Genomic DNA, 27,295 nt, shown 5'->3' on the forward strand with positions numbered 1-27,295 from the left:
TAGAATAAATAATAATAGTGAGTTAAATGTTTGGATATGGTCAAAGTGTCTATAAATCAATCCTAAATAGGAACTAATAATTGAACTAGTTAATGACTATTCAGTAATTTGGGGCTAAAATGAGAGAAGAAGAAAGAATAAAGTTGAATTGAATGACCAGACATGTACAATATTGATAATTATTATAAACAAGTAGGTTTCCAAATCACAAAGGAAAGGAATTTGCTGCAATGATTTATCGCTTTGGTTCACCCCATATCTTGCTTTCAAAAAATTCACCTAGCATTTGCTCAAGATGTTCTGGAGAATATACCATGTACTTATAAGGATTTTTGCCGTTCTCTATCACGGGCCTGAAAGATTAAATACATGTTCATCACCACAAAAGGAATCAAATTTGTGAGAAAATTCAGAAACTGAAAAGAAAAAAGATATAGACATAGTTCAATAGGTGTTTTTAGTGTTGTTCTCCGATCACAATTAAAGTTTTACTTTGACAATCTATCTTGTCTTTCAGTGCAGATCTTTATTATGCTGATCATCAAAGTAAAACTTTTCATGAGAAAACAACTCTAAAAACAATAAGAAAATGCTTCCAATTTTGTTCAAAATTAATTGAAATATACCCAAAACGTTTAAGGAAAGATCTATATGCGGGTAACAAGACTTCAGCAACAGCCAATCTAAGAGATTCACGCAATTCACTGTCAGGAACAGTCCATTGAGATTGTCGTTGGTGAAGCTCTTCAATTTGATCGTTAAATGTCTTGAATCTATCTTTAATCATTGTTCTTGTGACTGCATTAGTGTTCTCACTTGCTGGGACAGTGAGGCATTGTAAAATCTACAAGGTCATCCAGCAGTATCTATCATTGAAACCGTAGTCATGCAAACTCAAAATTATTCAAAATTATAAACATTTCTCTACAGTTTATGAAATTGAAGAGTGAAACCTTTGCCCAAGAAATCCTTTTATACTGATTTGCATGTTGTTGCACAATTCTTCTATGTATTTGCACCCAATCATCCCCTAACATGTCCTTTGCCTCTGACCTACAAGTACAATAAGCAAAATGGAATTGGATCCAATTTGAAAATCAATCTCACAATTCAATTATGGTAAAAAACAAAAAAGTACATAACCAACCTTCTCACAGATCTCACTATGTAATGGATGTTATTCATAAGAAACAACTGGGTCAGTGCTGGATCTTTATATTGCTTTGATTTTCCATCCAAGTTAGTTTGCAGAGCCTGCATAATCCTTGTTGTAATAATTGCTAATTGTCCGTCCGGGTCATTGGGATCAAACTCATGAAAAAGTAATTTCAAGGTTGATTGATAACTGTTTGCATTTAGAATAAACAATTACATTTTAACATCTAAATCAAATTACATTATCATATCATAGAAAACATTGATGAAAAACAATTATTTCTTGAAATCCTTTTGGAAGTGTTTATAAAATATTTCGGAAAAGATAGGTAATTAATTACACAAACACAATCGAAGGGAAAACATTTGGATATTACTCACTCATACAGAAACTTTACGTAATTGATGACGTAGCTGGTTAAAGGGTGGACAGTTCCATCCATTACAGTAGTTTTCGTAGCATCTTTTTCAACTGCTTCCTCAAAATCAACAAAGGTTTCTTGGGCAGTTTGAGCTAATCTCTTTGACAAATTTATTGCAGCTTCTCTCATTTCAGTGCATGTTTTACTTTCAAAAAGTCTCTCAATCTACATCATGGACCACCCCAATAAAAAACAGTGAGATATAAATATAAGAAAATGACATAAAATAAATTTTTTAAGATTTATTTAAGAAGTTTATAATACCTCTGGTTGAAGCTCTCTCATTATCTCATACATGTCTAGAAGAACAAATAATTTTTCAGGTGACCTCTTACTTTTTGCAACAGCCTCTCCAAAACTAAGAAGCATGGCCACACTACCAGCAGTGACTTCGGCAAAACATTGAGATTTCAAAGAGTCCACACCATCAAATATTTGATCACAAATTTTCTTCTCTCCAACAATCAACAATTTGACCTATTCAAGGAAAGTTAGAAAAATGCAGAGAGCAGAACAAGTAGAAAAAAAAAAAAAAATCTTATTCATCTTACAGCAATCCTCATGTAATGAATCCAATTCCCAATCTTTGCCTCCAAAACCTCCCATTGCATTTTCTGAACGTCATCCTTACTCAACCTTTCCACACCTAACTTCCTAAGACTTTGTTCCAGGACTGTCGCTCGGGTATCTCTACAAATTTGGAACATAGATCACAAACCGTACTTGACAAAAAAAAAAAATCAAATAGATTTATAGTTTTAGAGCACATATGAATGCAACCACTTCGTCACTTGATTATATGAAAAAAATATATATATTACCTGTATATTCGGAAAAGTTGTTGTTGATGGCCAGCTTGAACCATTTGTTGTGCTAAATCATGTAGCAAAGGTATGACTCTTGGTGGAATGAGAGTTGGAAGTGCGAAAGTGACAGCTTCTGAACTTTGTTTTCCGGAATGGTTTTTTCCACCACCCTCACCTTTCCCAGAATTTGAGGGCCTTAGGGAGTTTGGTAGGCACTCAAAAAGGCGATCAGGTTCCACAGGTTTACTGAAATAAAAAGCTAATTTTATAAAAAGATAAAAAAAAAAAAATATATATATATATATATATATATATATATATATATATATATATATATATATGGATAGACTTTTTAACTTTAGGTCTACAAGAGAAAAAAATCAAGCGTCCAATGCGAGATAAATTTAAGGAAGGAAAATGATAATTTTCCTTTAAGGAAATACTTGACGTAGTTGAATACATACTTTTAATAATGCAAATTCAAGTACACAGCAATTTTGCTAAAAACTTCACTGATACTAAAAAAAAGAAATTAAATAAAGATCAATTTTAGTGACAAATCTTTATTATAAATTGATATATAAATGGATAACTAATATTAACATTAATTATTAAAAAATTTAGTTTCTAAATTAGTTTTTAATTAATAAATTAAACTTTAAATATATTTTTTGTCATTAAACTTTATTATTATTTAAAAAATTTCTTGTAGTAAGTAGGAATTACATACTAAACTACAAATTATAATTTAGTAAACTTGAATTAAGTTCCTATTGAAAAATTAAAAATAATATGTATTTGCCTTTTAGGCTTATAATATGTATTACCTTTAACACTTAAAAATAATATTATTAAATAATATGTATTACCTTTAACACATTGGCCTATTAAACTAAATAACTAAGAAGTTAATTTGTGAAGTGAGTTATATATGCAAGCAAAATACTATCAAGGTGAAATTCCTCGTGTGAAATTTCAACACTGAAAAACTATAAAGCAAAAATTTAGGTCTTTTGATATTGAGTTGAGTTAATAGTAGTTTTACGTGTGAAGATAAGAGCAAAACTTGATGAGAATACCATAAAGGAATTTGAACCAAACTTGAGAATCAATAACTTGAATAATTTGTAGTTTGTTTAGCCTCGAGAAACATAGTTTGCACATAAAAACAACTTTATTAGAAAGAAAGTTTATTTGAATAAACATAGTTTTAGAATACAAGTTTGTGCCAACAATAAAAGTTGTAAATGAAACTAAAAAAATGGTGTAGGTTCAACTCTTTTCACTAAATTTTGAAAAATATAAAATTGGTCCGAAAAGTTTAGAAGAAAGTATTAAAAAAGTTGTGAGTTCAATTATTCTTATTAACCAAAATTAACAACTAATGTTTATTGATAAAAGAAAAGAATGACATAAAAAAGTAAGTGTAAGATATAATATAAACATCAATGGAAAAGAAAAATTAGCAATTAAAATTTGGGAAGACGAACCTATAATTTGTCAAAAGATGTTTGAATTCCTCTTCTAACTTTGTGATAGCTTTGGCAAGCAAGGTATTAGCGTGGGTGACAATAGCCTCGCTACTTTTGAAGCTCTTTTTACTACTAAAGAAACGAACATTTGCCCTCAACTGATCAACTGCTCCTAAATAGCTTTCCAGATCCTCGTGCGGCCCTCGAAGGATTTTGGCCTCCGCCTAATAATTAAATTTCAATCAAAATCATGAAAAAAAAAACATTATTAATCACTACTGATTTAATTTAATTTAATTGAAAAACTATAATGTAATATATTATTATACTTATACGAAATCCAAAGCGGCATGTGATTTTAGTAATAAAAATATAATTTAAAGAAGACCAAAATCTTGATAAAATATAAAAGTTAAGCATCAAACTTTAGTTAAAAAAACACAAAAAGGGGGTAATGGAATCAAAAATGAAATTTAGTGCCTTTCATTACCTTAGTTACAATATTTTTCATTTTATATTTTCATCAAGTTGGCTCTTCAAATCATAAAATTATGAATAATAATACTTTAACTCACTTTTTTAATTTATTTTTAGTTTATCATTCTAATTATCATCATATCATTATATCACATCACTAAAAAACATTAAAATAAATAATCTAATAATAATTAAAATAATATATTGAAAGTGAATAAAAAAAATAAATTAAAATATCATTATCTTAAAATTATATATCCTATGTAAGTAAGACGAAAATTAACTGAAAATAAATAAAAAAGTAAAACAAAGACTCACCAGCCGTGTCTGGTCGAAATGATTCAAAATCCCCTCTGCTGCTTTTAGAGTCTTGTCAATGTTATCATGTGCACTACGAATTGAATGCGTTTTTATCTAATATCAACCCAAAAAGAAAATTGAAACAACAATCTAGTCAAGTAAAAAACCAACTAAACTCTAGAAAAATAGAGAATATGGTAAACTAACATATTTGAGATAGATAATTTTTTCCCTTCAATTATAATATATATATATATTGTATAAATTTACTCTTATTTTTACAGGATAATATTTTATAAAATGGTCTGTTTTTATTTAGTAACTATTTTCACTAGTTTAAATAAATTTGATACAAGTTAAATACTTATGTGTTCTTTTAACTAAAATTTTTAATTTATTGTAAATGAAACGATCTAACAAAAATTGAGATGACATATATATATAGTGAGATTTTTTTATTTTTATTTCTATCATCTATCGGTCAGCTACGATAAAATAATTTTTTGGATTAAATATATTTTTTGTCCCTTAATTCTAAGTGAATTTTAACATTTTGTACCAATTTAGTTCTTTATCTTTTAAAATACATAAATTTAGTCATTTTAATCAAATTTTATAAAATTTAGTCGACATTTCAAACGCGTTTCATAATAATAATATTTGATTTAATATTAAAAAAATATCAAATAATATAAATAACTTAAATATAATATTGACATAGGTACAAAATATTAAATAAATTTAACAAAATCTTATTAAAAAAATTAGATTCAAGTATTTTGAAATATAAACAACTAAAATAACCTAAAATTTTGAAATAGACTGACTCCAAAATTCACTAAAAATTAAAAAACAAAAACATATTTAATTCTAATTTTTTTAATTCAGCCGCAAAAAAACATGATTAATATTTAACAAATATCGTATTTTAATTCCACTAATTTAGATTTGTATCTCCTCCCAGAAACTTTCAACAAAATCGTTCTCGAGAAAAATTATATCCTCATAAACGAACTTCTAAACGTGAATTCGAAAATTTCCTTTCATCCAAACGCAAACGCTCTTGCTAACGAGAAATTGAACAATACAACTCTTAATTGCTGCAATGTTAAGTGACGAAAGAAGTAACATAAACACATTGTATTGCTATAATCGGAAGTGTGTGATTCACGTGATTCATACCTTCCGCCATTAAAAGCGACACGTACGAGCGTACCTGAGTGGGACGCATGGCGGTTTCGAGCGCAGAGAGACGATGATCGAAGGAACCGAGAATGGAAACCATGCTATCGGTGATGGTCTGGCTCTTGTGAAGTGACTCCTTTACGAACGTCGCTCTATCTCGGAGAGCGTCCATCGCTTTCGATATCTCCATTTTTACATCAATTTTTTTCTCTCACTTTTTCGTCTCTGTTCATCAAACTCAAAACCAAAATGAAAATGAAAATGCACATTGGATCTAAAATTCGTGACCCCTTTTTTTTGCTCCGACGTGTGTTAGTTTCTTTCTATTCTCACTGTGTTTCCGTGCTCCTCGCTAAACGGTTGAGGTTGAAGGTACTCTCTGGGACCTTTGGTTTTAACTTTTAATGTAACTTTCTTTGTATTTTTTTTTACCTCCATGTCCATGCCAATTATTTTATAATTTTAACTCAATAATTAAAAATAAAAAAACTGTCGGTCTGATGTACCTTTAACTGATTTAATAATCTTTTCTTTATTGTTAAGATTCTTTTAATTTATTTTATTATTTTAATTTTTTTAATTTAATCCACTCACTACAAGAATACACTCAATTAACAATTATAAAAATGCGTCGGTCAATAGTGTCAGTTTTGTGTACACAACATGAAATAACGACCATCTACCTGTAGATTATAATAATTTAAAAATAAAATAAAAGTTTCATTCATTAGGTAAGGTTTTACCCTCTTTCTAAATTTCTTAACAAAATTTTTTCTCACGAGGAGAGCTTAGCCGCATCTTTGTATACTTTTTTTTTTAAATTTTAATTATTGATTTACTTATGAATGTGTTGTTTTATTTCATTTTGATTCTTTTATTATATTTTGGTTTAAATTAGTCTTTTTATCTTTTAAAAATGTTTAATTTAATTCTTTTATTATTTTTTATCCAATTTAGTATTTTTTAATTATTTAAGTTTGTCCTCTTTAATTTAAAACCAAATTAGTAATTAAATCTAATTACAACTTATATAAATAGAAGAAACACCCGCAGATAAGGTGCCACATGGTGACCCCATCATTCCATCCAGGCTTATTCCTTCTAGCTCCCAAGGTGCATCCACTTCAAGTGTGGAATACTGTGCATCTACCTCAAATGTAGAATACTACGTCCCCATCAAATCATTCCACTTAAATGTTAAAAATTTTGAGTATTTAGATGAGGGGTAAAAAATTATATAATTTAAAGATTTAGTTGGAATGATTTTATGTATAAAGTATAAAAAAATATTTTAACATAAATATATAAATTGTAATTAAACAAAATAAATAAAAGGACAAAAATAATCAAAGTAACTTATTATAGGACTAAATCACTAATTAATCATTTTTTAGTTAGTTTTTTCTTTGTAGAGTATAGCTTTCTTTATTTCTTTATTTTTTTTAAAATAATTTTCTTCTTCAAAAATTAATTTTATCTTAGTGAGAATTTTGCCCATTTTTATATGGGCTATTATTGGTTGACAAAGTTTTTTAACAAAGTTTTTGACAAACTTTCTTATTTTGGTATTATTTTATTATTTTATTATATAAATATATAAATTGTAATTTTAAAATAGTATTATTTTATTATTTTATTTTAATTAAAAAATAAAAATTTAAGTTTGTTAATTCCATTTTTAGATACTTTGTTAACTTTGTCAAAAAAAGGTTTGTCAATAGGTAATTTTTGTGACGTCCCATTTTAATAGATTATTCTACCAAATAAGCATCACATAATTATAATAACGAGAACCAAGCAGATAAACATGAAACATACGGAAGTGGCTATTACAGTCATCCATAGGAGTAATTAGGAAAGAACCTGGGCACACAACTATGCCATAAACAAAACAAATTCTAGAATTTAACAGTTGTGCAAAAGAGATGCTCTAGGAGCATGGAATTACAAGGCACTAGGGCCTTAGAACTTCTACGAATAACCATAACAACTGATCCACTAGGCTGCACCGCTACGACCATCAGGCCTACCTCCAGAAGTATTCCCATCTGCTCCCACCAATGGTGATCATCGCAAAAAGAAACATAACAGAAAACACACAAACATGCAAGGGTAAGCTAGTGTAATATAATGCTTAACATGGCATAAGGAAATAAATGCGTAAACATTCCCAGGCATACAACACAGCGGCACAATATTCATGGTATGACAATCAACGCAAGACACTATGACTCAATTATCCGGATACATATATTAAGATCGGATTCACCGGACGCCTGCACTCGTGGTGGCCTCTACTGCTCTGCAGAGCCATTGCCAATGGGTTTCACCCTACCACACACAAGGTTAGCCTTTAAGCGTCTAAGGCCATTATCCTGCCAAAGACTAGGGCCTCCCGCTACTCTCACCACTTGGGTCAGCTTGCTCTACCTGAGACTCACTGACCCTTCAGAGTTTCGGGATGCGATCCTTACTTGAATCCATATCTTAACATATACACTACACGCCACCATAAAGTCTCCCCATGGGACTAATGGAATTACGCCTATCTCATCATTATAATCATGTTTCTCACACCACAACCACCACGTTGATCTCATACATACGATCCTCATGTTAAAATATCACAAAGCCACAATTCCATGATCAATCTCATATCAAGCATGCCAGTTTCATTCATAAGAACCCACATATACCCAAATATATTCACGCACATCATATTTAGAAAGGATAGTTTGAATGGTACATGCAACAAGTCACTCAAACAGCCAAGGAAACATAGCATGCCCTCGCATACTCGCTCAGGCGAGATGCTGACCCTCCTGATACAGCATATTCTCGCCTAAGCGAGAAGAGATGCAGGGGTCTTCACGTACTCTCGCTCAGGCGAGATGCGCAACGTGGTTTTTTCCACGATTTCTCGCTCAGGCGAGATGCGCTACGTGGCAGCTTCACGATATCTCGCTCAGGCGAGACCTTCTCGCCTGAGCGAGACTATGCGTCGCTCAAGACGAAAAAGGGCCGCCTGGGCGAGCTCTCGTGGCAGGGAGTACTCTGGTACTCTCGCCTAGGCGAGACAAGCTCGCTTGGGCGAAAATAGCAGAGTTCGCCACTGCCCAACCACATGCAGTGGCGGAAACCGCCCAGATCTACTCCCAAACACACATGCAAGACAGAATAACGACATAGGACAACATTCAGAGCATAACCAACCATTTGTTTCACGACTTCAACACTATTCAAGCACCCACAACATAGAACATAAACATGACACCATAACGTTAAACTTAAACACCTAGCTCCCCTTACCTCGTTAAATGCTAGCAGAAGAGGGTAGCAACCCAAGAGAGTAGTGGAGTACAGGAGCAGGGGGAACGGAGCTGAAAACAGATCCACACAAAGTTGAGAAAGGGATGTTAGGGAGAACCCAAATCAAGACAACAAGTCTTCGAACTGGAGAAAGGGAGGGACAAGGTCAGAGCTCGACTTACCTGGAAGTACAGTGTTGATCCTTGCTACCTCAGGGTGGAAGAAGGCTGTGCCCTAGCAGAGCTCCTAACAAAGAACAAGGGAGGAGAGGGAACTGTTGTATCTGAGAAGGAGGACAAGAGCAAAATGAGTGAAAAACTGAAGGGTATGGGGGTCCTTCTGTAGGGCAGGGCCTTGGGCCTCTGAAAAAGGCCAGGCCCATCACTTAAGGACACTGAAAAAGGAGCCTTACAATATCTCCCCAACAACAAAAATTTTTCGTCCTCGAAAAATTAGACTTACCAGAACAGATGTGGGTGTGAACTCCTCATGTCCTCCTCTAGCTCCCAAGTAGAGTCACCTGTCCTCCGGTCCCAAATGACCTTCACAAGACTGATGGCTCTTCCTTTGCGCTCCTTCACTTGGCGATCCTCTATAGCCACGGGCTGTACCACTACCTGGAGATTCTCCCTGACTTCCACATCTTCAGCCTCTAACACATGCGATGGATCAAAAACATACTTCCGTAGTTGCGAGACATGAAAAACTGGGTGTAGATTAGCCAACTGAGGTGGTAATGCAATCTCATAAGCCACGGGCCCTATCCTCCTCAAGATCTGATACGGACCCAAGAACTTAGGAGACAACTTCCTTGAGCGGATAGCCCTCCCCACACCAGTGGTTCGGGTCACCCTCAAGAACACATGCTCCCCAGCCTCAAACTCTAGGGGTCTTCTCCTCCTGTCAGCATATGCCTTCTGCCGACTCTGAGATGCTTGCAACCTGTCTCTCACTAACTGCACCTTTTCTGTGGTCTGTTGCAACAACTCAGGTCCTACCAAAACCGACTCACCGTCCTGGTACCAACATAAAGGAGTCCTACACCTCCTCCCATACAAAGCCTCATAAGGTGCCATCCCTATACTCGCCTGGTAACTGTTGTTGTAGGTAAACTCCACCAGCGGTAACACCTCGTCCCAAACGCCAAGGTGATCCAAGATACAAGTCCTCAGCAAATCCTCCAAGGACTGAATCACCCTCTCTGACTGGCCATCCGTCTGAGGATGATAAGCAGAACTCATCCTCAACCTGCTACCCATAGCCTCCTGCAGTGCCTGCCAGAATCTGGAAGTGAACCGAGGGTCTCTGTCAGACACTATGCTACTAGGCACTCCATGAAGTCTCACTATCTCTCGGATGTAAAGCTGGGCCAACTTGGTCATAGACATCCTGAGATTTACCGCCAAGAAGTGAGCACTCTTCGTCAAACGATCCACCACCACCCATATAGCATCATGTCCTCTCACGGTGCGAGGCAAGTGGGTAACAAAATCCATGGCTATGCTATCCCACTTCCACACCGGAATATCCAAAGGTTGAAGCGTTCCACCGGGTTTCTGATGCTCCACCTTCGCCTTTTGACAAGTCAAACAGGCCGATACAAACTGTGCAACCTCCTTTTTCATGCCCTGCCACCAAAAGTTCTCCTTGAGGTCTTGGTACATCTTAGTCATGCCAGGGTGCAGACTAAGACGACTCTTGTGTCCCTCCTCAAGGATCAACTTTCTCAACTCAACATCCTCTGGTACACAAACTCTGCCTCTGAACCTCAACACACCATCACTGCCCAAGGCAAACTCCTTGGCCTGATCCGTCCCCAGTAGTTCTTTCACCTTCTGTAGACTAACATCTGTTGCTTGTCTCTCCCTGATTAAGCCCAGAAAGTCACTAGATATAACCAAGGTGCTACACCTAATGAATTCTGGCTCCAACTCAAACTGTAGCTTCATGTCTCTGAAACTCTCAAGCAACTCCATCTCTTTTATCATCAAGTGCGCCACATGCACTGTCTTCCTACTCAAGGCATCTGCCACCACATTCGCCTTCCCTGGGTGGTAGAGAAGCTCAAAGTCATAGTCCTTTAAAAACTCTATCCACCGCCTCTGCCTCATATTAAGCTCTTTCTGATCGAAGAGATACTTCAAGCTCTTGTGGTCACTAAACACACGGAACTGCGCACCATACAGGTAGTGCCTCCAAATCTTCAGAGCAAAAACTACTGCTGCCAACTCGAGATCATGAGTAGGATAGTTCTTCTCATGAACCTTCAACTGCCTCGAAGCGTAAGCCACCACCTTCCTCTCTTGCATCAAGACACACCCAAGGCCCTGATGAGAGGCATCACAATAAACCTCAAAGGGTTTACTCACATCTGGGATTATCAGGACTGGAGCACTCGTCAATCTCTGCTTAAGCTCTCTGAAGCTCTCTTCACATCTATCCGTCCATGCAAACGGTTGATCCTTTCGGGTTAACTGTGTCAGGGGTGCTACTATCTTAGAGAACCCTTCTATAAACCTCCTGTAATAGCCAGCTAAACCCACGAAGCTTCGAATCTCAGTCACTGACTTGGGACATTCCCACTGTATCACTGCCTCTACTTTAGCTGGATCCACAGCTATTCCCTGAGCTGATATAACGTGCCCCAAGAACTGCACCTCTCTCATCCAGAAGTCGCACTTTGACAACTTGGCAAACAGTTGCTTCTCCCTCAAGATGCTAAGCACTATCCTCAGATGCTCGGCATGTTCTTCATGCGTCCTAGAATAGATGAGAATGTCGTCTATGAAGACCACGACAAACTTATCTAAAAACGGGCGGAAGATCCGGTTCATGTAGTCCATGAACAAGGCTGGAGCATTGGTCACACCAAACGGCATAACTACATACTCATAGTGTCCATATCTCGATCTGAAAGCAGTCTTCTCAACATCTTCTGCCTTCACCAGGATCTGATGATACCCTGACCGAAGATCAATCTTGGAGAACACAGACGCCCCATGAAGCTGATCCATCAAATCATCTATTCTTGGCAAGGGGTACTTGTTCTTGATGGTCAGCTTGTTCAGCTGCCTATAATCCACACACAACCTTGAGCCGCCATCCTTCTTCTTCACGAGCAAAACAGGCGCTCCCCACGGCGAAGCACTCGGCCGTATAAACTGTTTCTCAAGCAATTCCTCTATCTGCTTCTTCAACTCTACCAACTCTGCTGGCGCCATGCGGTAAGGAGCTATCGACACAGGACCGGCTCCTGGTACCAAGTCTATGGAGAACTCAACTTCTCTCCTAGGGGGTAAACCCGGTACCTCTTCAGGGAACACATCCTCAAAGTCCCTGACCACTGATATCTCTGTTATCCTTTCCTCTTTCTCAACTTCCATCCTGGCAAAGACCATATAACACTGTGCACCGTCCCGGATTTCCTTCATGACCTCATTAGAAGACAACAACTCAGGCTCCTCTGAGTTTGAGAACAACAGCTTCTTCTCCCGGCAGTCGATGAGAACGTGATTGGCAGAGAGCCAATCCATTCCCAAGATCACATCTAACCCTTGCAGAGGGAGGCATATAAGATTGACCTTGTATACGCGCCCCTCTACCTCAACTGGACATCTAGAACATACTGAGGAAGTCCTAACCAACCCAGATGTCGGAGTCGATACCACAAGATCAAACGGTAGCTCACACACCGGCAAACCCAACTCCCGCACACAAGACTCTGACACAAAAGAGTGTGTCGCTCCAGAATCAAAAAGCACACAACAAGACTTGCCGGAAATCACACAACAACCAATAACTAGGTTACCTGAACCTGCCGCCTCTGACCCGGTCATAGCAAAAACCCTGCCTGTAGCCTGAGGCCTGCTGCCTCCCCTTCTCTGCTGAGTCTGACTAGAAGTCTGGCTCTGAGTCGGTGGTGAAGGTCGTGCCACTGTCCTCCTCAGAGTAGGACAATCCCTACCAAAGTGGCCCTCTCTGCCACAGTGGTTGCACCTGCGGAACCCAGATAGCTGTGGACAGAAACTCTTCACATGCGGTCCTCCGCAGTGGTGGCACTGGATCCTGCTGGGTGGTGAAGAAAAACCTCTAGACCCCTGTGACTGTGGGTGAGGTCTAGCATAAGGCTTCTTCTTCTCTTCAATCCTCGGCCTGGACCCAGATGGTCCACTAACTCTCTGCTGTGGCTGCTGCTGAGCCTCCACTTCCACCTTCATACGTTCCATGACCCTGGCCTTTTCCACTAAGGCCGCGAAGTCCTTGATGGACAGTGGAGCTACCATCAGGCGGATATCTCCTCTGAGACCATTCTCGAACTTCCTGCAACGCCACTCCTCATCTAGTGGCATGGTGTAGAAGCGTCCCAGATGCTTGAACTGTTCGGCATACTCGGCCACAGACTTGTTCCCCTGTGTCAGCTGGAGGAACTCTACCTCCTTAGCGTACCTCACGCTATCAGGGAAAAACTCAGACAAGAACCTCTTCTTGAAGGCTCTCCATGTGATGTCTTCATGCTTCTCTTCCATCACTAGCTTCATGCTGGCCCACCAATGCTCAGCCTCCCCAGTGAGCATGTAAACAGTGAAAGCCAGTCTGCTCTCATCCGGGCACCTCTTGGCATCAAAGATGCGCTCCATGTCCTTCATCCACTGGTCCGCCTGGTCAGGACTCTGCTTGCCATCAAACTTGGCAGGTTGGTGCTTCAGGAAGTCTTCCAAACTCCATTCCGGGGGTGGAGGTCGGGGATGAGGACCGTACACGGGTGCACCAGCAGCATTCTCCCCTAACTGACGGAGAGCATCCACATGCTGCCTCTGAGCGTCTTCAGCAGCCTGCCTAGCAGCTTCCATTTGCTGCATCATGAAGTTTTGCTGCTCAAGTGAGGCTTCCTGGCGCTGCATCGCCGCCTCGTGCTGTTGCATCATAGCATTACTCTGTTGCGTCAAGGCTGCAGCCATGGCCTCGATCGCCCTAGCCAGATCTTGCCCATCGCCCTGAGAAGGTTGAGGAGGAGCTACACGAGGGGGTGCCATCTCACTGGACACACAGAAAGAACCATTAGAATTCGATTCGATTGGAAACTCATCTAAACATGACAAGAAAGACACAACGAAAGCTAAGCAAACACATAGCCCACAGACATTCAGGAACGAAGGCTCTGATACCATAAAAGTGTGACGTCCCATTTTAATAGATTATTCTACCAAATAAGCATCACATAATTATAATAACGAGAACCAAGCAGATAAACATGAAACATACGGAAGTGGCTATTACAGTCATCCATAGGAGTAATTAGGAAAGAACCTGGGCACACAACTATGCCATAAACAAAACAAATTCTAGAATTTAACAGTTGTGCAAAAGAGATGCTCTAGGAGCATGGAATTACAAGGCACTAGGGCCTTAGAACTTCTACGAATAACCATAACAACTGATCCACTAGGCTGCACCGCTACGACCATCAGGCCTACCTCCAGAAGTATTCCCATCTGCTCCCACCAATGGTGATCATCGCAAAAAGAAACATAACAGAAAACACACAAACATGCAAGGGTAAGCTAGTGTAATATAATGCTTAACATGGCATAAGGAAATAAATGCGTAAACATTCCCAGGCATACAACACAGCGGCACAATATTCATGGTATGACAATCAACGCAAGACACTATGACTCAATTATCCGGATACATATATTAAGATCGGATTCACCGGACGCCTGCACTCGTGGTGGCCTCTACTGCTCTGCAGAGCCATTGCCAATGGGTTTCACCCTACCACACACAAGGTTAGCCTTTAAGCGTCTAAGGCCATTATCCTGCCAAAGACTAGGGCCTCCCGCTACTCTCACCACTTGGGTCAGCTTGCTCTACCTGAGACTCACTGACCCTTCAGAGTTTCGGGATGCGATCCTTACTTGAATCCATATCTTAACATATACACTACACGCCACCATAAAGTCTCCCCATGGGACTAATGGAATTACGCCTATCTCATCATTATAATCATGTTTCTCACACCACAACCACCACGTTGATCTCATACATACGATCCTCATGTTAAAATATCACAAAGCCACAATTCCATAATCAATCTCATATCAAGCATGCCAGTTTCATTCATAAGAACCCACATATACCCAAATATATTCACGCACATCATATTTAGAAAGGATAGTTTGAATGGTACATGCAACAAGTCACTCAAACAGCCAAGGAAACATAGCATGCCCTCGCATACTCGCTCAGGCGAGATGCTGACCCTCCTGATACAGCATATTCTCGCCTAAGCGAGAAGAGATGCAGGGGTCTTCACGTACTCTCGCTCAGGCGAGATGCGCAACGTGGTTTTTTCCACGATTTCTCGCTCAGGCGAGATGCGCTACGTGGCAGCTTCACGATATCTCGCTCAGGCGAGACCTTCTCGCCTGAGCGAGACTATGCGTCGCTCAAGACGAAAAAGGGCCGCCTGGGCGAGCTCTCGTGGCAGGGAGTACTCTGGTACTCTCGCCTAGGCGAGACAAGCTCGCTTGGGCGAAAATAGCAGAGTTCGCCACTGCCCAACCACATGCAGTGGCGGAAACCGCCCAGATCTACTCCCAAACACACATGCAAGACAGAATAACGACATAGGACAACATTCAGAGCATAACCAACCATTTGTTTCACGACTTCAACACTATTCAAGCACCCACAACATAGAACATAAACATGACACCATAACGTTAAACTTAAACACCTAGCTCCCCTTACCTCGTTAAATGCTAGCAGAAGAGGGTAGCAACCCAAGAGAGTAGTGGAGTACAGGAGCAGGGGGAACGGAGCTGAAAACAGATCCACACAAAGTTGAGAAAGGGATGTTAGGGAGAACCCAAATCAAGACAACAAGTCTTCGAACTGGAGAAAGGGAGGGACAAGGTCAGAGCTCGACTTACCTGGAAGTACAGTGTTGATCCTTGCTACCTCAGGGTGGAAGAAGGCTGTGCCCTAGCAGAGCTCCTAACAAAGAACAAGGGAGGAGAGGGAACTGTTGTATCTGAGAAGGAGGACAAGAGCAAAATGAGTGAAAAACTGAAGGGTATGGGGGTCCTTCTGTAGGGCAGGGCCTTGGGCCTCTGAAAAAGGCCAGGCCCATCACTTAAGGACACTGAAAAAGGAGCCTTACAATTTTCCTTTTTATATTACTTTTTAAATTAATTTTAGCTTAGCGAAAACATAACCTATCTATATATTATTTTTTAAATCGATGCTCTCCATGAGCAAATTTTTTTGTAGTTTTAAAAAAAATAAATAAATGGTTTTAAACGTTTACTTACTATAAAATATACTAATTTAAAAAAATTGTCCGTTAGCAAGAGTATGATTCTCTCTATATTTTTTTAATTAATTTTATTTTAATAAGGACTTAATCCTTTCTTTATATTATTTTTTTAAAATTAATTTTAGCTTAATAAGGATCTAACCTTTTTATTTATTATTTTTTTAACAATTTTCTACTTTAGAAATTAAAATTTTATCTTTGCACTCTCTTTACATTATCTTTTACTAATAGTTTAACAAGGATCTATCTCCCTTTATCTGTTATTTTTTAAAATGATTTTTTTAATTTAGCAAACTCTTTGTATATCGTTTTAAAATGTATATTAAAAATTATAAATTTCATACTTCATCCCTAATTGAAGTTGATTGTTTGGAGTTTTTAATTCATGCTATTGTTTGCACTTTAATGTTTTCAAACACCGAATGATGTAATTTGAATGCATTTTCTAGCCAAATAGGTAAACGCTGATTATTCACCAAATAATTGTTCCTTTTAAAAAAATAATAAAAAGGAGGGCCAAATTATTACTATGCCATAGTTACGTCTAATATTTATTTTTTTAAAAAAGGGCTAATTTGTTGTAAGATGTAATTATATTTTTTAAGAAAATAAAGAATTGAAGGATATAGTTTAATATTTATATTGAAAAACGAAAAAAATGAGGGTCACATTCTTGCTAGTCCATAATATTTCTTTTAAAAAAATAAAAGTGATGGTTAGATCCTCACTAACTTTAATATTTATTTTGAAAAACTAAGAAGTGAGGTTTAGACAGTTGTTAGTTCATGAAAATAAAACATTTTTTTAAAAAATAAAATTTTAACAAGGATTTAGCCCTTACAAGTAACAATATTTTCTTAAATTATAAAACGTTAGTGAAGGTCTATTAATATTTTTTTAAAAATAAATTATTGATACCGAGAAACAAAGAGTGGGTGTCACCTACATATTTTTTAGAGGGTTTTGTCGGTCCTCGTTTCATTAGATTAGATACAAGGATGAGTTAATTTCCCACACATAAAGTGGTGTAAGAGAGGATTTTTCGAAATTTGTTGCGATGATTTTTGTTTGTTTTCTGGTAGTGTTTTTATTTAAAAAAACAAGTTAATAAGGTTTCTTCAAATCGATACTAGTGACATTATGAGAGTAGCAATAACATTACTTTTTTTTTTTTTTATTGTTTGTGTTAACAAGTGTTAAATTGGTCTTCTAATATTTTTCTCTCTCAATTTGATTTTGATTTTTTTTTAAATGATTTAATTTGGTCATTGTTCTCAATTTTGAACAAATAAGTTAATGTCAATCTACGTGTCGATTTATGTTTTTTTTTTAATTTTTTGATTTTTAAAATTTTTTAAATTTTTTTTTATATGTCACTTCACAATTTTACCGTGTCAAAAAGATTTAATTTGGTCTATATATTTATTTTTAGTTTTAATTTAATCATGTTTTTTGTAATAATGAAACAATATTGTCATTCTCGATATATGTTTTGTATAAATTTTATGCTAATATTCTTATTAAAATTAATATTTTTATTAAATATTTGTAGAAATATTTTTAAATAAACCTTTTCTTTTTAATTTTATTATTAAACAAAGTTAAACTCCAAATCTAATTTCAATAATTAATCATTTTTTGTTATTATATATAAAGACATCAAGTAAATTTAGTAAAGATTAAAAATCCAATAACTTACGTAAATTTAAGAACTAAACTTTAAGTTTAAAACAAAATCAAAATTGAAAGTTTTGTACAGAAATTAAAGTTACTTTAAAAATATTTTATAAAAATGTTAATTTTAGTAAGAATATCACCATAAATTTATATAAAAAGTAAATTGAGGAAGAACAATATTGTTTTATTCTTACAAAAATTGAAACTAAATTAAAATGAAAAACAAATATATGAACTAAATCGAATATTTTTACACATCACACAAATATAAAGTGGCATGTGTAAAAAAAATAAAAAAATGATTTTTTTTAAAACTATAAGTTAATACTGTTCGGTTAAACTAACAGTAAATACCAAATTAATTTATTTTTAAAATATAAAAAAATTAGATAAAAAAAACAATTTAACACATTCTAACAAAATTAAGAACAAAACATAATTTAACTTGTAAAGAAAAAAAAAAATGTAAGAACATTTGTTTTGTAATATTTAGATAGAGTAGATACTTTTTTCCTGTTGAATCAGGTCAAAACATAGATTGTCTATCCAAAACCAAGACATATAAAGAAGTTGCAAATTTTCGAACAAAGGGACCCAAGATTTGAGAACTGTGTAAGCACATCACATAAAGAACGCTCACAGAGAGTTTGAGGAAAGCATTTCCGATGAGTAAGACTCTGCATATTATGGCAATGAGACAGTGCTTCGCAGGTTCTGGACAAGCTAACCGCTCTGTCTTCTCTCTCGGTTTTTCCTCAATTCTTCCTACCTTTCACTACAAAAGTACCAAACTAATGAAAAGGAGTTGCACTACCCATGCCATTTGCCATGCTACAAAGGTAGGTACCCTTTTTCATTTTAATCCTTAGTTCCAGTTTTTTAAGAAAAAAGAACATTATTTTGGTCGCCAGGAGTGTAAACTGAATCCTTAAACCAAAGAATTTCATTATAAGTTCATGGGATGTCAAAACATGTCTGTAAATTTTACATTTTTATCTTTGAACATATGCAAATGTTATCGCTTTTAGTAACACAAGTTTTTAAATTTTGGCTGAGGGAATGGACAGTGTACTTTCAAGATTCGTTTGTAAAGTTTTTCTTATCTTCAGATACCAAGGTTACGAAATTATACCCTATCGGACCCGAATGATGTTTTCCCCTTGTTTTAAAAGGACAACTTAGAACGGTGTTATAGATGTTTTCATTGATGTTTTCCAATCTTACTCTGATTGGTGAACTGTGAGAAATGAAGTTAAAAGAGTATAGAAGCATGAGAAATGATACATAGACACCAGATGATGGTGGCAGGCACGAAGGTAGAGTAAGAGATGGAAGAGAGAATGATGTAGATATGATGTGATAATGAAGAAGTAGAGAACACATGATGAGTGTTAAACAATATAAAGTATAGAAGTGTGAAAATGGACGCTGGTATACCAGAAGACACTTTGAGAGAGAAAGAGACAGAAGAGCAAATAGGCCAAGATATGACTGATGATATGACATGATTAGAAGAAAGAAACAGAGAGAATTGTGAGCGTTGAACAATATAAAAATATAGAAGTATTAAAAATGATGCATGGACACTCACACAGTACTATGCAATTTGAGAGAGAGATGAGAGCGAGAATAGTGTAAGATACGATTGGTAATATAATGTGATGAAAAGAAAAAGGTTGAGAAAAATGACAAGTGTTAATGAAGTGTTTGATCTGTTGAGGTACCCAAATAAAATCATTTTTCATGTGTTTATGTTACTTTACTAAGTTTTGTCTTTATTGTAATCAACTACGCTTTTGAGCTCCAGTTAATGTGATTATGACTCCAACACTGTATTCTTTGCCGTGAAGTCAAATGAGGAGCTGTTGGTAGTTGTTGGGGGTGGGGCAGCTGGAGTGTATGGAGCAATTCATGCTAAGACTGTGGCACCCCATCTTAGTGTCGTAGTTATTGAGAAGGGAAAGCCTCTCTCCAAGGTTTGTGTCATAATGCCATCATGCTATTCAATTTCTGTGCAATGTTCTCATTCTCTGTTGTTCTTCTCATTGGTACTGTCTGCAGGTGAAAGTTTCTGGAGGAGGACGATGCAATGTGACTAATGGGCATTGTGTTGACAATATGGTAGTCCTGCTCTCTTTGTAAAGTTAAAAACATATATGTTTTTTTGTGGGATAGTCTTTTAACTGCCTTGCACTACCATATCACTTTTTTGTTCTGAGACCATTTAGAGAAATATAACAAGTTAATTTGATGTTTGTAATCAACTGCAGGTGAGCAGGTCATTATTCTATTGGTTTCTTTCCTCCGAGGAATTATTAAATTGTCATTTTTAGATATTTGTTTTGTTGTGTCTTGCATGTTATTACTTTATTTGATTACCATAATGGAAGCTTAAATGTTTTGAATATGATTAGTTTGTAGATTTTGGCAGAAAACTATCCGAGAGGTCACAAGGAACTGAGAGGGTCTTTTTTTAATATACACGGTCCAGTGGATACAATGTCCTGGTTTGCCTCTCATGGAGTGGAGCTGAAGGTTTTCCTGTGAAAAACTTCTAATTACTTGCTTCTGTTTCAACTTTCAAGAGTACATTTCTAATTCATGATTAACTGCTCTTAGGTTGAGGATGATGGCAGGGTATTTCCTGTCAGCAACAGCTCTTCTTCTATAATTGATTGTCTCATGTCTGAAGTGAAGCAAAGGGGAGGTATGATGTCCTAGTATGTTATGCTTTTGGCTGTTTGTGTAATGTGGATTCGGTTGGTGAAACATTGTATATTAAAAATAAAAATGAGCTTTCTGTTATCTTATATGTCCATTTACCCCCTTCTGTCACTTACACAATGTGACTCTTTCTCTGAAGTCAAATCCTAAAAAAAAATTATAGTTGGTAAATCATGCCTTTTTGTCTTTTAGTTTTCCCTTGGTTTGAAGATTAGTTCAAGGTTCATAAGCCAAAATGTTACTATATGGTTATAGTAGTATAGACAGAGATTTTAATCTGACAAAGCTGCCAGTTCATCCCAAATGGGTATAACAGTTATAACAGCCAAAATGTTACTCATAATTCATTAAAATCCTCTCTATATGAAGTGTTCACTCCACAAAATGGATGATTTGTTTATAGCATGCTATATATTCAACTTGGAAATACTAAATTGCATATTCCTAGATCCCTACCTGTATGAAACTCATAGCCTAACTCAATTTCACAGAATCAGTTTGTAATATCAAAATTGCCTCCACTACATATTGTATTTTGGCACTATCTCTAGTCAATGTGCGACTTGGAATTTTCCCAATACAGTTCCTCACATCTAGCACTGCTGGGCTTGATATGATTATAACATTGTCAGTGACCCTTTTAATGGAACTAAAACAGGCTTCAATATCATCTTACAAAGTTGCTTAGGCCTTACTCAACCCTTTAAAACTGGTTTTTAGGGTGAAATTTTGTCTTTGTTCAATGTGTAACTTGGGCTTTTTCTAATAGATTTTATGAACATCAACTTCAGTTTGTGTTTTATAGTCCTTTGATTTCAAGATTTCTATGATGTACATTCAATCTATCAATGCTGAACTCTGTATTCTGAAATAGTTTCTCTGCAGACCAGAAAAGTTGTAGCAGCAATATCTATTTTATCTAGTGGCAAATTCCTTCTTGAGATTCAGCAGCACACATCTGTTCATGTTGAACGTGTTGAAGCTGATTATCTATTGCTTGCTAGTGGTAGTAGCCGTCAGGTTGTGGTGGATAATTGATTTATTTGAATTAAGAGGCATTAATCTTGTCATATTTTCTTAAACAAGTTTCTTTCTGTCATAGGGTTATACTCTTGCATCTCAGCTTGGTCATTCAATTGTAGATCCAGTGCCAAGCTTGTTTACTTTCAAAATAGAAGATTTGCGTTTGCGGGAGTTGTCTGGGGTAAAGTATCAATTTGTGAAGTAGGGAATTCAAACTCATTATTCATGATTAGTACTTATAGAGTTGTTTCTGCATACATTAAGCTTCTTTTCTACTCCTTTATATTTGGTTTCCTTAACTGTCAGGTTACATTCCCTAAAGTTAAAGTGAGGCTAAAATTGGATAGTGTTCAAAGGAATATACCTAAGCTTACACAGGTATGCTTTGTTATTACCACAGGTTAAAACTAGTTTACCTTGGTGCTGTTACTACAACAGATTAAAAATTGAAAAACATGTACATGATATTGTCAAATTTTAGGTTGGTCCCATGTTAGTTACACATTGGGGGCTCAGTGGACCTGTTATTCTTCGGTTATCTGCTTGGGGTGCTCGTTTTCTGTTCAGTTCAAGTTACAAGGGTAAGGAAAATCTTTCCCGATATTATGCATTTGGAATCTTCAAAATTCTTATGAAAATTTAAATCAATTCTTGTATGAAACTTCTTGAGATTATAGTAAAGGATTTCAATTCATGTACAAATCATTCTGTTTAATATCTTCTAATGTTTGTAACTTTTTGGTAGGATTTGTAAATCATTTTCACTCAAGAAAATTCTTTTCTATTCTGCAGTGTTCCAATTTCTCCACTTTCTTTTTACAGATATTGTTATAATTTGGATGCAGGCAAACTTTTTGTGGATTTTGTCCCTGATCTGCATGTGGAAAGTTTGAAGTCTATTCTTTCTCATCACAAGCTTCAATATGCGGTAAATTATTGCTCTGTGTGCTCTATGCAAAATTCTACAAACCTATATTCCATTGTATTAAGTTAGACGTGGAAGGTGATTATATGATTTTGTTAATAAGATTCTTATCTTCGTCAGTTAATATTTGTAGCATAAATCCATTTATCTTGCTCAACATTTTATGGAACTGGCGTGGTTAAGGATAAGAAAAAATTGGTTTGGTTTCATAATTGGAAATTGGAATGTCTAATATGAGTCTGCAAAATGGGTTTGCATGGTAGATGCACTCTGTCTAATATTGTTGATTTAGTATAAAGTTGTATCAAGACAACCACAATCATATTATAGTTTTTGTTAGAAGTGAGTTTAAAGCCCAACTCAACCCTACAAAACTGACTTGTAAAGTGAGGATTGCATCCACTTATATATTGTGAATTGACCTTATCTCTAGACGATGTGGGACTTCCAACAATTTTCTTCTTTCCTCAAATTTTCTTTTAATTGAGTTTAGGAACTTGCATTAATTCAATGTAAGCAGTTTGATCAAAGACTATTTCCATGTAAATTTCGATCATCATGTCCTTCACTAAAAATTTGTAACCAATTGTGTTCACATTGGTTGCCCTAATTTGTTTTGCTTGTGCCTTTGCAGAAACAAAAGGTACTTAATTCCTGTCCTCCTGAATTTGGCATAACAAAAAGATTCTGGAGCTATGTGCTGGAACGACAGGTTTCATAGCAATTCCTAGTTTTTTGATAGAAAAAAGTGTGTTTTTAATCCCTATACTTTCATTAAGCTTGGTATTGGTCTCTCTAATTTTAAATTGACGAACTTAGTCCTGCATTTTTTAAAAATATATGAATTTACTCCCTCTACATGCTTAAACTTAGCATTTGATGATGGTATTTTACTGAGGAACTAAATTCACCTATTTTCTAGAATTAGAGGACTATGTTCATTTATCTGAAAGTACAGAGATTAAAATCAAGTTGGCTGAAAATATAGGTTGCAAAAATACATTTTTCCTTTTTTTGCTAATTTAGTGTTGTAGTTGTAATTAAAAAATCTTGACAAATTATGTAAATAATGTTCCTATGTAGGGTTTTAGTGGAGATGTCTTGTGGGCTTCTATTTCAAATAGTTCATTGATGTCCATAGGTTCTTTGTTAAAGGACTGCATGTTTGAAGTGACAGGCAAGGTAAGGTTTCTTATCCTTTCTTTAATGTTACTAAATTTTGTTCATACATTTTGTGGTTTAACATTTCTTCTGTCCTATCAAAGGGTCAATTTAAGGATGAATTTGTTACTGCTGGTGGTGTTCCCTTATCAGAGGTTCTCTGTCTTAACTTTCTTCACTTTTTCCTTCATCCTCCCTACCCTAGCTTGCTTCCATTAATTAGAAATATTATTTAACTGTTTTTTTTTTTTTTTAAGATTTCGCTTAATACAATGGAAAGCAAAGTTTGCCAACGTCTATTCTTTGCTGGAGAGGTATATCAAATTTAAAAAATTGCCTTTTGTTTCAATTTTTGAAGTAGAACTAGAGAAATGTTATATGTAGAACAATTCATACAACAGTTGTTTGTGTCTGTCTCTTTTGTACATTATTTTTCACATATCAGAGTGATAGAGAAATATAAACACAACAAAACTGTTGTATAAAACATTAGGGTTTTCCTAATCTATGCCCTTAGATTCTAGTTAAGAAATTAAAAGGAGAAAGTTTTTTATTGGAAATCATATGGAAGTGTATTAAAATATCATAGGGGAACACATTTTTCTCTGTGTTGGAAGTCCCACGTCGATTAGAGATAAGACCAATTCACAATATATATATAAGTAGGTGCAATCTTCACCTTACAAGCCGGTTAAAACTAAAAACTTTTGCATATTGTATCACATCTCAAACTATACAACATGATAATGCAATATTAAATGTTTCTTCTGCAGATTCTGAATGTTGATGGGGTAACTGGTGGTTTCAATTTCCAGGTAAATGAAGGCTTAATTGGCATATGATTATTGACAACTAGCAATTCCAATTTTCTGAGTTATTAATAATAAAATCTTGTATGTTATACATGTTGAATTGTTCAATTCTTACCACCATAAATAACATTATTATTTTTTGTCTTGAGGTATATTCCTGTCTGAAATTTCTCTTCTATTTCAATTGTCATTGGATATTCTTCTGCTTTTATGTTGCCCCCATTTTTTTATGTATTGCTTAAAATAGCATAAATCCTATGGTTTTTCTCTCAAAGTATTAGAAGTATATACTATATCCTATACAGTATAAAAAGAAAGTCCATCAAATCAACCTATGGTGACTTGGTAGCTAGTTGTAAAGTAAATATCTCATGATATTATTGATGGTTATTTCTAGTGGAATTTCTCTAATTAGTTTCTATAAAAACTTTATTTTTAGTGGGGGTAGGGGCAGGGTTTTGCTATTCTAAAAAATATATATTTTTATTTTAAATAGCTTTTCCAAAATTATGCTTGGCTTGACTTTTTCTTGAGGATAAAAACTCTTAAAAAAAGCTAGGAGAACAATATTAAAAAAGTCTTCAATTGAAAAGGTCAATGTATTATTGGCACTTATAGTATTTTTTTTATGTGGACTTTTTTTTTCTTTTATAGGAAAATAATGGACTGAAAAAACTAGGTTAATTAGAATTTTAGTTTTTTTTTTAAAAGGATCTGCAAGTTTGGTCTTTTTTTCTGTGACTTTAGTTTCCAAATTTAAAAAAGTCACAATTTTACATTTTATTTCTTTATTCTAGCTTAATTGGATTCTAGACATAAAATTAAGAAATAGTTTAATATTCTAAAATGCAAACATAAAAGAACTAAATGTATTCAGAATCAAGGATTGAACCAAAATTATCAATTTTTTCAAATCTGGGATCAAAATTCTAATTTAGCTAAAGGAAATATTGTATTTTTCTGATAATAAATATCATATGGCTTGGTATGTGTATACAGCATTATAATTTAGCATAATTTGAGGGTCCAGTTTTCCTTAGAACCATTGAATCATTCACTTTGGCATAAAAGGAAAAAGGAGAACAACTTTATGACTAATTGATTAATGTCTCATGGTATACTGAAGAGTCAAGACAGAGCTTCTTCTTCATTCATTTTCCTTTGTTCTCTGTGCAGAATGCTTGGTCAGGAGGATTTATTGCAGGAAGCACTATTGGTGGATTAGCACTTGAATCTTGTAATGGTTTAAAGTAAATGCAAATTTGCAAATTGCATGCTTTTGTTGGCAACTTGGCCTTTCTTTTCTGGTTGCCAATGAGGACAAGTACTGCATTTTCCTTTTTTTTAGCATAAGCATAGTTTAGTGGAAGAGATTTGATAGGAAAAGTTCTTGAAAAATGAGATTCTTCTGGCAAACAAGAAATATACTTTTAACCTTCTAAATCATACCAAAGGAGAAAACATGAATGCAGTATCCACTCACTGATTGTACTGTTCTTTGATTAAAATTTGATCATTCATATAATACAGATTTACATAAAAAGAAAAGTATGTATTAAAATGGTGAAACTTCAATTTGATTGTATAATACTTTTAAGTTTGTATTTAAGTTTGTTTATAATAAATGGTGTACTTAGCTTATGTTTGATGTTACAAAAATGGTCTAGTTTGTATTGATACCTTGTTATGTTTGTGTAGACATGTCAAAGTAAGCTAACTCAGTTCACATGGATTGACTCACCACGAGTCAGGTTGAAAATGAGTAAATCCAATCGGACTCACTTTATAGTGAGTCAGAAATTTTGCAACTCGGCTCAATCTACCACGTGTTGGTTGGTAGGTTAAGTGGGTTGATTCATTAAGTCACATCAAAAAATTATTTATGTATTTATTTTTAAGTATTCAAATATTTAAATAATTTTTTAAGCAACCCATGAGATGACAATCACATTAAAATCAAAAATTAATGTCTTCATCATGCTCACTACTGATATATGATGAATTGTTTCCAAGAAAATGTTCATATAATCCAAAAAAAATGACTAATATTACATATTTTCTGTCATGTTATTCTTCAAAATGTAAATAAAAAAATTACACATTTTTGTCATACTAATTTAGAAAAATTTGTTTATAAGACAGTTGTTTGAGTAATTTACTATAGGATAAAGATTATAGTTAAAGATTAAAGTATCAACATATATAACTTGACAATCAAATTAATTAAATATTCAAATTATTCAATCATTATTAAGCAATATTCTAGCATTTAAAAATATGAAATTGTGAACCTATATAATTAGGGTAGTAAGTAATTATTAAGAAAATTTAAAAAAAAATGTAAAAAAATGTTGATGGGTTAAGTGGGTCAATCCGGCTTGAACCGTAGGTTAAATGAGCTGGGTTGAGTTCAACCTACTTTTGAAAAAAACTAAATTTTTCTTAACTCAACCCAGCTCGAACTCTTGGCGAATCGAGTTGATTCATGGGCTGAAACTCATTTTAACATTTCTATATTTGAGCATA

The 27,295-nt window shown here is 35.1% G+C and overlaps 2 protein-coding genes across 4 annotated transcripts; one reads left to right on the forward strand and one right to left on the reverse strand.

Annotated features, from left to right (window-relative positions):
* LOC114181281 (exocyst complex component EXO70A1) lies at window positions 1–6,179 on the reverse strand. Of its 3 annotated transcripts, none has more exons than XM_085672307.1 (11): window positions 5,849–6,176; window positions 4,651–4,746; window positions 3,874–4,079; window positions 2,399–2,629; window positions 2,129–2,267; window positions 1,842–2,054; window positions 1,554–1,742; window positions 1,148–1,254; window positions 954–1,053; window positions 627–844; window positions 1–353 (listed from the first exon to the last, which is right to left on the reverse strand). In XM_085672307.1, exons 1-11 carry the CDS (start codon window positions 6,005–6,007, stop codon window positions 236–238), a joined length of 1,776 nt encoding a protein of 591 aa, XP_085528433.1. In that variant the 5' UTR covers window positions 6,008–6,176; the 3' UTR covers window positions 1–235. The 3 variants fall into 3 exon arrangements, with proteins under 3 accessions (XP_085528433.1, XP_027923490.2, XP_085528434.1); XM_028067689.2 differs by having other exon boundaries at window positions 1,148–1,345; window positions 1,537–1,742; window positions 5,849–6,174; XM_085672308.1 differs by lacking the exon at window positions 1–353 and having other exon boundaries at window positions 627–866; window positions 1,148–1,345; window positions 1,537–1,742; window positions 5,849–6,179.
* A 12,489-nt stretch (window positions 6,180–18,668) lies between these two features.
* Window positions 18,669–26,317, forward strand: LOC114181282 (FAD/NAD(P)-binding oxidoreductase family protein). The gene is made up of 16 exons (XM_028067690.2): window positions 18,669–18,963; window positions 19,975–20,100; window positions 20,186–20,245; window positions 20,546–20,659; window positions 20,744–20,831; window positions 21,723–21,868; window positions 21,951–22,052; window positions 22,178–22,249; window positions 22,353–22,452; window positions 22,717–22,799; window positions 23,431–23,508; window positions 23,880–23,978; window positions 24,062–24,112; window positions 24,215–24,271; window positions 24,731–24,772; window positions 25,946–26,317. The coding sequence occupies exons 1-16, from the start codon at window positions 18,790–18,792 to the stop codon at window positions 26,021–26,023; spliced, it is 1,470 nt and encodes a 489-aa protein (XP_027923491.2). The 5' UTR covers window positions 18,669–18,789; the 3' UTR covers window positions 26,024–26,317.
* The last annotated feature ends 978 nt before the right edge of the window (window positions 26,318–27,295 follow it).

The sequence above is a fragment of the Vigna unguiculata genome, chromosome 4 (assembly GCF_037176805.1).
Source record: "Vigna unguiculata cultivar grain cowpea cultivar isolate G323 ecotype 2 chromosome 4, ASM3717680v1, whole genome shotgun sequence".
Lineage (NCBI taxonomy): Eukaryota > Viridiplantae > Streptophyta > Magnoliopsida > Fabales > Fabaceae > Vigna > Vigna unguiculata.

What these genes read in the sequence shown, in the direction of transcription:
- LOC114181281 (XM_028067689.2), bottom strand. Translation starts at nt 6,007, where the DNA reads ATGGAGATATCGAAAGCGATGGACGCTCTCCGAGATAGAGCGACGTTC. An exon ending in TTCATTACATGAGGATTGCT is followed by an intron (nt 2,055 to 2,128) that starts GTAAGATGAATA and finishes TTCCTTGAATAG; the next exon opens with GTCAAATTGTTGATTGTTGG. An exon ending in ATAGTGAGATCTGTGAGAAG is followed by an intron (nt 1,054 to 1,147) that starts GTTGGTTATGTA and finishes TTGTACTTGTAG; the next exon opens with GTCAGAGGCAAAGGACATGT.
- LOC114181282 (XM_028067690.2), top strand. Translation starts at nt 18,790, where the DNA reads ATGAGTAAGACTCTGCATATTATGGCAATGAGACAGTGCTTCGCAGGT. An exon ending in TGAAGTGAAGCAAAGGGGAG is followed by an intron (nt 20,832 to 21,722) that starts GTATGATGTCCT and finishes ATTCTGAAATAG; the next exon opens with TTTCTCTGCAGACCAGAAAA. An exon ending in GCTATGTGCTGGAACGACAG is followed by an intron (nt 23,509 to 23,879) that starts GTTTCATAGCAA and finishes GTTCCTATGTAG; the next exon opens with GGTTTTAGTGGAGATGTCTT.